Genomic DNA, 13,010 nt, shown 5'->3' with positions numbered 1-13,010 from the left:
TGACTTTAGTTCCTCAAAGATTTAGAATTAAGTGTAGAAATGATTAAGTAAATCAAACCCACCTAGTCGTACTAGTTTCCGGTTAGATTTGAAAATATAACACATTTACAAACATGTGTATGCCATGTTTATAATGAAGTATTTAGGAGATATAAGATAATTTGTACTATCAGATTTGGTTTGTGGCCTGTTAGATGAGCTTTGTGATCCTAATCTTTTTTTTAAAGTAGGCTCCAAACCCAGCATGGAGCCCAACATGGGGCTTGAATTCACGACCCTGAGATCAAGAATCAAACGCTTAACCGACTGAGCCACCCAGGTACCCCTGTGATCCTAATTTGTAAAAACTTTTTTGCTAGTCTTACAAATAGAATAATAAGATTTGTAGTTGAACTTGAAAGCTTAAGGAAAAACTATATTGTTACTTCAATAAATTGAATATTTATTAAAAACTAATCTGTGAATAATCTTTTGTAGGAAAGTTGCCTCAAAGACACAAAAATACTCATTTCGTCATAAAGATGTTTTTGCCCTCTTTCTCAAAAATCATCCCCAAACACAAATGAGAAGAAGGATGGAAGCCAGCCAATGCAGGAATGACACCTGACTTAGCAATGTTAAGCCTGCAGGTTGTACCAAGGTTCAAATAATTGGTGGCACCAAGTATTTAGGAAGAGGGAGTGAGGAGGGAACTGAAAACTGATGGAGTGGTTGAAAGTTTAGAAGCCAGACTCCCATGCCCATCAGCCCACCCTAGCCAGAAATGGCAATCAGAATCCAAGAGGCTCTGGACTCAGGAACACCATATGTGGAGGAGGTCAGGGGAGAAGTGTCCAACAGAAAACTGGCCAGGTGAGTCCTCTGGCTCCCTTTCTTGCCCAGTTCCAGAATGCCAGCACCCTCTGTGTTTCTGAGTCTGGTCTGCAGCCTTCCCTGTGATCATATGAAGCACCCAACGTCCTCCCAATGAGTTCCTTTTCTGTTAGTCTGCGTCAGTTTCTATGCCTGCAACCGGGAACTCTGATTAAAAAACATTTCACGCTTATCTTGTATTAATTTCATTCATGTATGTCCACATCCATTCTCCATGAGAGCAATTTCATGTCTGATCTGGCTCATCATTTACCTGTAGAAACTAGTATGGTGCCTGGTACTTAATAGGCACTCACCAAACGTTTATTAAATAATTGAATGGGGGTGCCTGGGTGGCTCAGTTGGTTAAGCGACTGCCTTCGGCTCAGGTCATGATCCTGGAGTCCCTGGATCGAGTCCCGCATCGGGCTCCCTGCTCGGCAGGGAGTCTGCTTCGTCCTCTGACCCTCCCCCCTCTCATGTGTTCTCTCTCTCTCATTCTCTCTCTCTCAAATAAATAAATAAAATCTTTAAAAAAATAATAATAATAATAATTGAATGAATGAAGCTTTCCCTGTATCTTATGTATACTCTTCCCTGTATCTTCTATATCCTAATTACAGAACTTATCACATAAAATATATTAATTTGTTTTAATATCTGTTTCCCATATTAGAAAGTAAGTTCAAGATTGGAGATCCTACCCAGTTCATTTTAAAATACTGGTTGGCATTAAGGAGGGCACATGATGTGATGAGCACTGGGTGTTATATGCAACTAATGAATCATTGGACATTATGTCAAAAACTAATGATGTACTATATGTTGGCTAATTGAATTTAAATTAAAAAAACATACCAGTTGCTAGGGAGGGTCTAGTACGTAATAGGCAGAGAATGAAGGAAGGCAGAAAGGCAGGAAGGAGGAATATGTGTCGGACATTAGGTTACTGCTGAACACACAGAAAGAAGAATATGGTGCTCCCTGCCTTAGAAGGGTGCACAGCGTGGTGAGGGAGATTTGTAAACAGATGATCAGAGTGAGCATTTGTTAGAACATACTGTGAAGATGTTTTGGAGAGGAGGGTGAGACTAGTGGGCAGATGGGGTGGGGAACCGTGAGCAAAGAGGCACCCAGATGTGAAAATTAGGGTGTTAGAGAGATAGGTATGATGGATCACAGGATATTCAAAGCTTCGATGAAATTGTCCGAACTGAGGGCTGAGGTTGCCTCTGGGGAGTTGAGACGGAAAGTAAGCATTGGGTTAAGAAGATGGCAAGAGGTTTTGTAAATTGAAGCTAAGAGGAATAAATTCTCTGGTGAATTTAAAATGATGAGCTGGGTCTGCTCAGCCTTGTCTCCTTCTCTCTTTTCTTTCCCTCCCTCCCTTTCCCCTCTCTTTTCCTTTCTCCCTCTCCCTTTCTTCTTCCTTTCTTTATGTCCTTCTTCTTCTTTCTTCTTCTTTTCCTCCTCTTCCTCCCCCTCCATTTCTTCTTTCTCCTTTTCCTCCCCCTCCAATCCCTCCTCCTCTTTCTCTTTCTTCTTCAGCGGCCTGTCTTCTGCTCTCCAGCATTCCCAGTTCTGCTCTCGCTGGGGTTATGGGGCCCGCACTTGTCTGGCTGTGCCTATGACTGGGGAGCAGGTTGGGGGGAATGCGAGTAACCCAAATTACTGCAGACTTAGAGCTGTGTTCTCCAATCAGCTTTATTAGTAATGAAAGCAATGTTCTGATCTCCATCTTTTTCAATTTGGTTGTAGTTTCAGGAGGGGAAAGTGGGTTTTATTTCTTGGCCTCCTTAAAACCTAACAATCTGGAATACTGAACACTTGGGCCAGCTTAAACACAAACAATCTGAAATATCTAATACCTGGACCAAGAAAATTAGAACAAGCAGGAGAAAAGTAATGAGTTTGGGGTCAAAAAGGATCTAGCAAAACAAGAACAAGAACAGTATAAGTCAGGGTTGCTGTTGCAACTGTTTTGTTTTCTCGAGCAGATCAGATAATATGGGATAGTGACTCTCAAGCTTTGGGCCCTTCAGTAGTGCCTGGGGAGTGTGTTAAAAACACAGATGCATGGGGCCTGTGACTTGCACTGAGAAGACCTTGGGTGGGGCCCCGGCACCTGCATGTTTAACCAGCCTCTGAGGTGTTTAACCCTCCAAAGTTTGGAAACCTCTGCTCCAGAGTTTATTGGATCCCAAGTCATTGTTATCAAAAGCAAAACAGTTTTCAAAACATTTCTAATCATGCTGGAACCAGGTGGACAGTTTCTGCAGACAGCAAGCAACACAACCGAGAAGCATATGAGAAGCCAATAAGACTGAGAGAGACAGGTGCTGGCTGGAGAAGAAGAAAGGTGAAGGTATACCAGGTAGAGAGAAAGGCAGGGACAGTTTAGCTGGTAGGCTGAGTATGCAATCACGGGCCCAGTTACGCAGCGACTGAAGCCAAAGGTCATGGCAGGCAAACAGTTCTTTGGGAACCTGGAAGGGTAGCACACATTTGCAGGGAAAAGAACCTTGCTTTCAGAGTTCCTGTTCCAGCCGGGCTTCTGGCCAAATGTCTTGAGTCACCATCCCCTGGAATCCTGTTACCACTGGGCAATGGCCCAGAGAAAGGCATACCCCCTCCATCTACCTTGATAGAGACATGGTGGAGTCAATGGTGGGCTCTACAGAATGCCTCCAGTGGTGGATGCACTTAAAGGTCCTCCGTGGATGAGAGGACATTCAAAAATGCTTTGTAAAGCTAAAGCATTAAACAATGGTAAACTTTATTACTCTGATTCTCCTGGCTCTCATCTTTCCTGAAGCCTTCCACCTTGAGATAGTGTTCTTATGACCCTGGATGATTCTGCTCAGCTCCTTCTTATAGGCTGGCACTGTGTTGGCTAACAGTTTATAAGTGCTCAGCTACTGACATTGACCTCTTGAATATGAGGCAGCAGGCATTTTTTTTTCTTTCTTCTTTTATCTCAGTGTGCAACCTTTTCTTTCTCCCTCACCCTCCTCCCCCCTGAGTCAGTGCTCATGAACTCTCTTCTCACAGATACTCCTGTCTTGATCGCTCATGAAACGGTTTTCTTATGCTGCAAGAAACAATAAGTGTGGGGCACCTGGGTGGCTCAGTCCTTAAGCGTCTGCCTTCCAGGTCATGATCCCAGGGTCCTGGGATCGAGCCCCGCATCAGGCTCCCTGCTCAACGGGGAGTCTGCTTCTCCTTCCCCCACTCCCCCTGCTTGTGTTCCCTCTCTCGCTGTCTCTCTCAATGTCAAATAAATAAATAAAATCTTAAAAAAAAAAAAAGAAACAATAAGTGTACTTGCAGACAAATACTTCTGCCTGATGACTACCCCTCCTGAATTGAAACAGAGCCTCTAGTAGAGGTGACTGATACACCATTTTCCAAACTCATCTATTCTATTTTGTCTCTGCAAAGCACAAGGCAGTTTCTGAAAAAAACTGTTGCCCTTCAGGAAGTTGAAAAGTTTAGGGATGAACATAAACATCCTGTGCTTTCTGTAAGCATTCACTTATTGATCATGAATCTATGTAACCTATTCTCAAACAGGTGTTTATTTTTCCCCTGCAATTATTGGTTCATTCCCTTGACAAATTTTTTTTGGGGGGGTAGAATGTAATGCAACAGTTTTTAATACTAGTTACAGAGGTCAGTTAAGAACATGGAAATGCAACTGATTAGATACCAAGGAAAAAATAGAATACAAAATGATATATACAGGATGATTAAAACTATGTAAATAAAAACACACATAGGAAGTTTATTTTTTATTTTTTTTACCAAAATGATCTGATATTTATTTTTTAATAATTTTTTTATTATGTTAGTCACCATACAGTACATCATTAGTTTTTGATGTAATGTAGATTCAATGTTTGCGTATAATACCCCGTGCTCCATGCAATATGTGTCCTCCTTAATACCCATCACCGGGCTAACCCATCCTCGCACCCCCCTCCCCTCTGAAACCCTCAGTTTGTTTCCCGGAGTCCATAGTCTCTCATGGTTTGAGAACTATCATATAGCAGGCCCTGAGCTAGGCCTCAGGGGTACACTGGTAACCAAAATGAAGAGATGCATAATGCTAAGTAAAAAGCCAAAGATTAATTAGCTAAGAATTCTGCCTAGCACTATTCAACTTAGTAGAGCTATCTGGTCACTATAATTTATTCAATATCATGGACCGGCATCTTTTTGCTGAGTTTTGAGTGTATACTATCATCCTGATCAGCATTGAAAGAACTTTGAGTATCTCTTAAGATTGTTGAAATTAGTGAATTAGATTATTTAATGTTTTAAATAGGTAACACATTCACACAGTCCAAAATCTAAAAGGTACAAGAATGTAAGTGAAATGTCTTTCTTTTACCTCTGTTCTCCAATACCCCACCCCTCCCTCCAATACCCAACACCCCTCCCTGAATCAACTCAGTTAGTTTAGTGGATATCCTTGTTTTATCCATATTTTAGAGTTAGGATTCTTAACTAGATTTGTAACTTGAGAGTAGACCTCATCTTGATCCTGTGGTAACCTGTCCTTCTAAGACTATATCCTGTTCTACAGGACTTATATGAATCAGAAGTTCAGATTTTATTTTCCAGATGAGTATAGTGTGAGTTGTTCTCAAGGGGGAAAATAATGGGAAAAACAACTAGAAGAGACATGCAAAAATATATTTTACTGTTAATACTCTTAAGAGTATTTCATGCCATCAAATAGTCTCTGCCAAACAAAGTTACACCGTCATGTTTTAAAAGTCTGGTTTCCTAAGGAAAACTATACCTGGTTCTATCAAGATTATGAAAATAATAGTCCTTGCTAAGGGCTATGTAGTCTTTATTTAAGCTTCACAACAATCACATGAAGTATATACATTTCATAGGTGAAGAAAATGAAGGGATAGCAAATATAAGTTCTCAAACCTAGACCAGGGCTCCAGTGCCCTCACTCTTAATTTGCATGATACTCATTATCCATCCTAATAGAGAACAGCCAAAAGAAGGCACGTGGCAATATTTTCTGTTTATACATTTTTGTTGTTTATTCAAAATCTTTATTCTCAAATTTTAGGATCCATCAAAATGACTCATATTTAAATGCAGGTTCCCAGGCCCCAGCGCTGACTTAGAGAATTAGAATCTCCGAGAGAAGGGCTCCAGCCAGGCATGCTTATTTTAACCAGTACAGGCAGGCTGTAAGCACAGTGCAGGCTGTAACACTAAGCCGGCTGTAAGCACTGTGCAGGCTGTAACACTAAGCCGGCTGGCTGTAAGCACAGTGACAACTCTCATACCTGTGACAGTTTATGTTTTCCAAAATTGGCCACAACCGTATCTTCCAACATACACATACTATGTTAGTTTCTAGAATCTCTCCACTCCCCTTTCAAGAGGTGGAGTCCATGCCCCATACCTTTGAAACTGGGTGGGTTTTTGTGATTAGTCAACCAATAAATTATAGTGGGAGTGATGCTATGTGACTTCCAGGACTAGGTCAAAAAAAGACAATTCAGCTTCTGTTTTTGCTAGCTAGAACACTCACTCTTCGAACCCAGCTACCAGGTAGTGAGAAAGCCCAGGGAGAGGCCCACTAGGAGAGAAGCTAATAGCCAGCACCAACCTGCCAGCTATGTGAGCCATCTTGGAAATGGATCTGGGCCCAGTCAGGCTGCCCAGGCTGACACAGCACAGCATGGAACAGAGATGTGCCTTCCCTGCCAAGCCCTGCCCAAACTGCAGATTCAAGAGCTAAGTAAATGATCGTTGTTGTCGCTTTAAACAGGAAGTACGAGCTGGTTTGTTAGGCAACAATAGATAAGTGGAACAGCACACTTCTAACTTAATATTCACTCTGCTTTTCTTCCTATCAGGGTGAATTATCCTGAGCCCTCTCTAAAATATTCTGAAAGTACCCTTGTCCAATGTCATTTATTTTCCCAGATTCTTCTAATCACAGAACCACTTATTTCAGACTTCTGGTTATGTGAGGTTCTCATTATTACCTCTGAGGCTTGGTTTCTCATCTCAAAAGCACTGGTAATAACAGAACCTACCTCATGAGCTTTATAGTTAGATAAGATGATCCATGTAATCATTTAGCATTGTGCCCAGCACATAATATTCTCTTATTTTTACTAGGTTTCTTGCATTCATAGTCTCCATTTCTTTAATGCAATGTGTGTGTGTGTGTGTGTGTGTGTATGTATATATACACACACATATACTTTTTCTTGTTTTCTTGTAGTCCCATGCCATTTTATAGGCTATTTCCTATGCCTGACATGCTCTTCCCTACTGGGTCTCTTATACTCTTATTCACCCTTGAGGGCAACTCTTCTCCTTTGGGAAAGCCTTCTCTGACTTCTCAATTAATGCCTCTCTGGGCTCAAATAGCGCCTTGGAGGAACCTCTACTATAGCCATTAACACACTGGGTTGTAATTAATTACTTGTCTCTCTTCTCTATTGGACTGGAAGGCAGTCAGTGTTGTCTTTGTATTCTCACCCCCCAGCACAGCACCTGGCACATCCTTACTCACCATCTACCTTTGTGCTGTGCTAGGAAACACTGTGGTTAAGCAATCAGGGGTCCATGTTTTGGGAGACCTGCTCGGGGTCAAAACAGCTCCATTTTCTCCTGCATAACCTTGGAAAAAATTAGTTGACATTTCTGAGCCTCATTGTAGAGACACCTTCTTAAGATTGCTGTGAAGTAAAATAATACCTGTGAAAAGCCTATCCCAGAGCAAGCAAGCAGTCATCAAATGTCACAAAATGCTTCTCCAACAGTCCCATTTTCAGGCATCGCCACTCTAATCTTCCTTTAGGGCCCTGCGCTCCACGGGTAATCCCTCTCTCAGGGATTGCTCTGGGCTCTCTAATCCTGTCCTCGGTCATTCCTCCAGCTAGCAACTCTGCGTTCAGAAGCCAATTCCCTGCACCCCAACTCTCTCCAGACCCTTTCTTTCAGCCTTCCCTGAGCTTAAGGGGCCCGATTTACGTGAAATTTAAAAACCAAAATTTAAATATCAAAACTCTATGACTAGGGTTTCCCTGGATAACTTCCGAGACCCGCATTCGGGAGTATGGCTACTGAGTTGCAGTCTTCCACCTCCCTTTGAGGAAGGAGCCCGCGGCTCAATTTAACCCGAGTCGTTCCCCGCTGCCGCCGCGCGCAACGCAAAACGTTGAATGAACGAACAAACGAACGGATGAATGAATGGGCTGTGCCCGCGGCTGGGCCTCTGTTACGTCGCCCACTGGCGCAGGCGTGGCCGCGGTAAGAGGCCTGCGGGGCGTCGCCCGCGTAATCCCCCCGTCGCGCGGCGGGCTCGGCCACGAGCGCCAGAGCTCCGCGCCGCCTCGCGCCTCCTCCCCCAAGTCCCTGCCCCGCCGGGGCTCGTCACTTCCGCCACCCCCAGGCCGGGGCTGGGGCGGGGAACGCGGGGGAGGGGGCCAGGTCCTAGGGAAGCCCGCCCGCGCACGAGCAAGGACTACATTTCCCGAGGGGCCTCGGCGGCGGCGGCGCCGGCAGCGGCGGCGGCGGCGGGCGCGGCAACGTCCCCCGGAAGTGGAGCCCTGGACTTCCACTCGTGCGTGAGGCGAGCGGAGCCGGAGTCGAGACCAGAGGCCGAACTCGGGATCTGACAAGATGGCCGGGCTGCCCCGCAGGATTATCAAGGTAACCGCCCAGGCCAACCCCCGGCTCTGCGCTTTGCTCTTGGCGGCTTGGCAGACCGCGCGGCGCGGCTCCTCCCTTCCTCGGGCCCGTGGCCCGCGCTGGGAGGCCCCAGGCCAGCGCGGAGAGGGTCTGGCTGTGGCGGCGAGGGAAGTCAGGCGCTGGGGAGGGGGCTCTGGAGAGACTTCCGGCCGCGATGGGGCAGCCAGGCGGCGGGGCCCGGGGGCTTCCCTGTGGCCGCCCTGCGGGCGGGGAAGGCCTGGCCTGCACCCTGGCGGAGGGTGGGGCCGCGGGGTTGCGGGGTTCTAGTCTTGGGCGCGGGCCGGCGCGGGCCTCCGCGGCCTCCCAGACCACCCGGGAGGAGGCCGCGGGCGCGCGCGAATCGCGGCGGGGCCCGGACTCCGGGCGGGAGTTGTGGCCCGACACAGCCCCTCGGCCCTGGAGCCTTCTTTCGGACCGGGCGGGAGCGCGGGGGTGCGGAAGCCCCGGGTCCAGAATGAATGAACCAGGAGCGTGATGCCGGGCGGGGCCCTGTGCCCCGGGAGGCGGCTCCGGGAGGGCCGCGCGTCCTGCCGCCGTAGGCACATGTTCGCCGCAGGCTGCGGGGGTCGAGGGACATGAGGCTGCGCGCCCCTCTGCCCTCGCTTTCGTTATCTCCTCTCTTTTAAATATGTTTTCGCTCGTTCTCTCTGTGAAGTGATTTTACTCTGGTTGGCAAACTCTTTGAGAGCGGTTTCTGCTCAGAGGAAATAGTTTAACACAACATGGGGGGGAGGGGCAGAGCAGGTATGGGGGACTTGGTGAAATCCTTTGCCTCTCGATTTTATGCACTTTAATGTTTAAGCTGTTCCAATACATATGGAACTATGAAAAATGGACATATTGGTTTTGTAAATCCTTTACATAATATCAGGTCCTCAGATGTACGGTATTTCTTGCAATACATAAAAGCAAAACGTTGAAATTTCTTGTCATTTTTAATGAAAATTTTAGTTGAACTTCTGTGTTCCTTAATATGCGAGTTAAAGTGACTAAATTGCAGCATCATTTCCTTTATATAACCTGGTGAACGTGTATTTAATCTAGCTTGTTCTGAAGTTTGAGGGGAGATGCATACTAAATTCAAGATCTTTTAATGGGTGATGTATTGTGCAGTGCTTCGTGCAACTTAAATATATCTGAGATGGGGGGATGTCTCTGACCTAGAGTTGCTTGATTTGGAGAAATAAGACTTTTTTTTTTTTTTTAAGATTTTATTTATTTGAGAGAGACAGCAAGAGAGGGAACACAAGCAGGGGGAGTAGGGGAGGGAGAAGCAGGCTTCCCGCTGAGCAGGGAGCCCGATTCGGGGCTCGATCCCAGCACCCTGGGATCATGACCCGAGCCAAAGGCAGACGCTTAACGATTGAGCCACCCAGGCGCCCCGAAATAAGACTTTTTATAAGGTAGAAATTCTTAGAAATTAGAGAAGTAGCATAGATTGTCATTGTGTGGTGCAGTCTAATGTGAACTTTTATAGTGCAAAATTTGTATTATGGATTTGTCTCAGACTCTGTCCAAGGCAGTTAAATTGCTGTATGCGTTGGATGGTCCTTACAATGTGGTTTTCCTCACATGACCCCAATCATGTTTGTTGAAGCCCCAGTTGAAAATGAGAGATGGGGGGGATCTAGCTGTACACCAGATGTCTTCAAATTTTTGTTTCCTGTATTCAGGTTATTTATTGACTACATACTACAAATTGATATTTGTAATAATTCTCCAAAATACATAATGAACTAAAGATTTAACATTTTTTCAAGTTTTGCTTGATTCTGGACATACTCTGCGGTAATATGAAAGCCTTGGATGGAAAAATAAATTCTGTGAAACCTTCTTTAATAAAGTTACAGAAATGATTTATGGCAGTGAATTGAAGTCCTCATAATTCAGTTTTTTTGGCACACAATTTAGTTTACACTAGGTATTTTCATTTTACTATTTTAACCAATTCAGTGATAATTCATAAATATGGTCTTAATTTTACAGTATCTTGTTGATAGCACCTCTTTAATAAAAGGTGACTTCATTTGGGTTTTATCTTGGAAAAGTTAGGTGGTTTTACTTTAATGGTCATTTATAGCTTAGCTTAAAAGAACTGTTTTCTCCAATCCCTAGGAAAGATTACAAGACTATAATGTGTTTTCTAGTGCTTACCATTGTATTGTGTATATTTTCCCATAATCAGTGAAAAAAATTTTTTTAAGATTTGTTTATTTGAGAGAATGTGTGCAGAATGAGTGGGGGGAGGGCAGAGGGAGAGACTCTCAAGCAGTTTCCCCGCTGAGCACGGAGTCCCAGACTGGGCTCGATCCCAAGACCCGTAAGATCATGACCTGAGCCGAAACCAAGAGTTGGAAGCTCAGCCTACTAAGCAACATGGGTACCCGAAAACGTTTGTTTTTTAATCAGAATTTTTAAAAAGTTTGCCTCTTTTTTGTCATCCGCAATACAGGATTCTATGTGGAATATGCTGGTGGTGGTGGTGCAGGGTAGGTAGCTGTACTGTCCTGAATTGTAGGAACACACCATCTTTCATTGGACAGCTGTTAATAGGATGCTGTTTACCTCCAACTGGTCATTATTTACATTTGCAAAATTCTTTTTTTTTTTTTTTAAGATTTTATTTTTAAGTAATCTCTACACCCAACGTGGGGCTTGAATCCACAACCCTGACATCAAGAGTCGCATGCTCCACCAACTGAGCCAGCCAGGTGCTCCTGCATTTACAAAAGTCTTATAGCATTTAATACTTGTAGATCTTGATCTTGTGAAGTAGATTACCTTTATAGTCTAGAAACCCATTCAGATGACTTTCTTAGGGTCTTAAAACTGGCAAGGGACAGAACTTGGATCTTGACCCAGTGTGACCTTCCCCTGCCTCTTGTTATTATGAAATGACAATGTATGTAAATATACTTTGATAACTTTAATTAACTATACAGATATAAGATGATTTTTTTGAATTACTATTCACTCATTTCTTGTCCTACTCAGATTCCCATATACAGTCCAGTAGCAAATTCCCTAGGGCATCAACTTTCAAAATATATTCTTAATCAGCTACATTTACCCATCTCTCTGAAACCACTGTTCAATTCCATCATTTGTTGCCTAGCCTACTGTATTAGTCTCCTAAGCAGCAGCTAGTGTTACTTTCTAAAAATATAGATCATATCACTCCCCTTCTCAACTCTACAAAGGTTCTCCATCACACTTAGAATAAAATCTTGACTTTTTCCCCCGTAGTTACAAGGCCTTCCTTGCATCTGCCTACCTCTGAGGTCATCTCCTGCATGTCTGTCCTTGGGTCCCTCTACTGTAACCACAGTGTTGCTTTGCTCAGTCTGAACAATAAGAGGCTAAGTTTGTTCCAGTCACAGGGCTTTCCTTCTGTTTACTACATTACCTGTTTTGGCGTATCGTTCAGTTCTTGGCTCACATGTCATCCTCAGAGAGGTCTACCTTAATTATCCCAAAACACAGTTTTCCTCTCCCCCTCCCTTAGAGTTCCTCATTATCCCCATATTTCCTCCTCTCCTCTCTATAGCACTTACCACTATTTGAAGTTATATTATTTATTCTTTATCTCTGCGCCTACTAAAGCTCCACGAAGGCAGGGATTCTTAGATGACTTGGGCATTGCTCTAATCCCTAGAGGATGTAGTGTAGTAGGCACTGAAATATTGAATGAATGAATGAATGTGCTTCAATCTTTGGAAGAAAGTTTTAGGAGAGTTATTCTATATCATAATTTGACGTTATTGCTTAGTAGATTTCTATCTAAATCAATGTCTGAGCTAAAAGTTAATCTCTGAGCTGAAAGTTAATCTCTAATTCATTAAAAAATCAATTTTTTATTTTGTCTAATAGGAAATACATGGAGTGCAGCATTTGAAAGGTTCTAACAGGTACATGGAGAAAGTTAAAGACTCTCTCATCAGCATTCCACTTGCCTGCCCAGACAACCATTATTTTTATTGTGTATTCTTCCAGAAAGACCAGAGAGATTTAGTATGTATATTTAGGCCTATTCCCCTCCTCCTGATGCAAATACTTTAATCTCCTCGCCCCCCACCAATCTATCTTTTTTTTTTATTTTTTTTTAAAGATTTTATTTATTTGAGAGCGAGAGAATGAGAGACAGCATGAGAGCGAGGAGGATCAGAGGGAGAAGCTGACTCCCTGCTGAGCAGGGAGCCCCATGTGGGATTCGATCCTGGGACACCAGGATCATGACCTGAGCGGAAGGCAGTCGCTTAACCAACTGAGCCACCCAGGCGCCCTGCCCCCACCAATATATCTTTGAGGCGACTCATTTTTAAAGGGGTTTTTTGTGGAACCATGTAGTTAGACCTTAATTTAACCAATTGTTTATTGCTGATTTAGATTGTCTCCAAAATTTGCTATACAAAATG

At 43.9% G+C, this 13,010-nt stretch overlaps 1 protein-coding gene across 1 annotated transcript in view; it reads left to right on the top strand.

Moving 5' to 3' along the window:
- The first annotated feature begins 8,421 nt into the window (after positions 1-8,421).
- The window catches only part of UBE2N (ubiquitin conjugating enzyme E2 N), a 37,934-nt gene continuing 33,345 nt past the window's right edge, over positions 8,422-13,010 (top strand). Inside the window, exon 1 of the mRNA XM_032416417.1 lies at positions 8,422-8,556. Within this exon, the coding sequence (XP_032272308.1) occupies positions 8,527-8,556 (30 nt within the window). The 5' untranslated portion in view covers positions 8,422-8,526. The remainder of the gene's footprint in view (positions 8,557-13,010) is intronic.

The sequence above is a fragment of the Phoca vitulina genome, unplaced genomic scaffold (genome assembly GCF_004348235.1).
Source record: "Phoca vitulina isolate PV1807 unplaced genomic scaffold, GSC_HSeal_1.0 scaffold19, whole genome shotgun sequence".
NCBI lineage: Eukaryota > Metazoa > Chordata > Mammalia > Carnivora > Phocidae > Phoca > Phoca vitulina.
The sequence above is the reverse complement of the archived record's forward strand: the minus strand, read 5'-3'. Positions and strand labels throughout refer to the sequence as shown.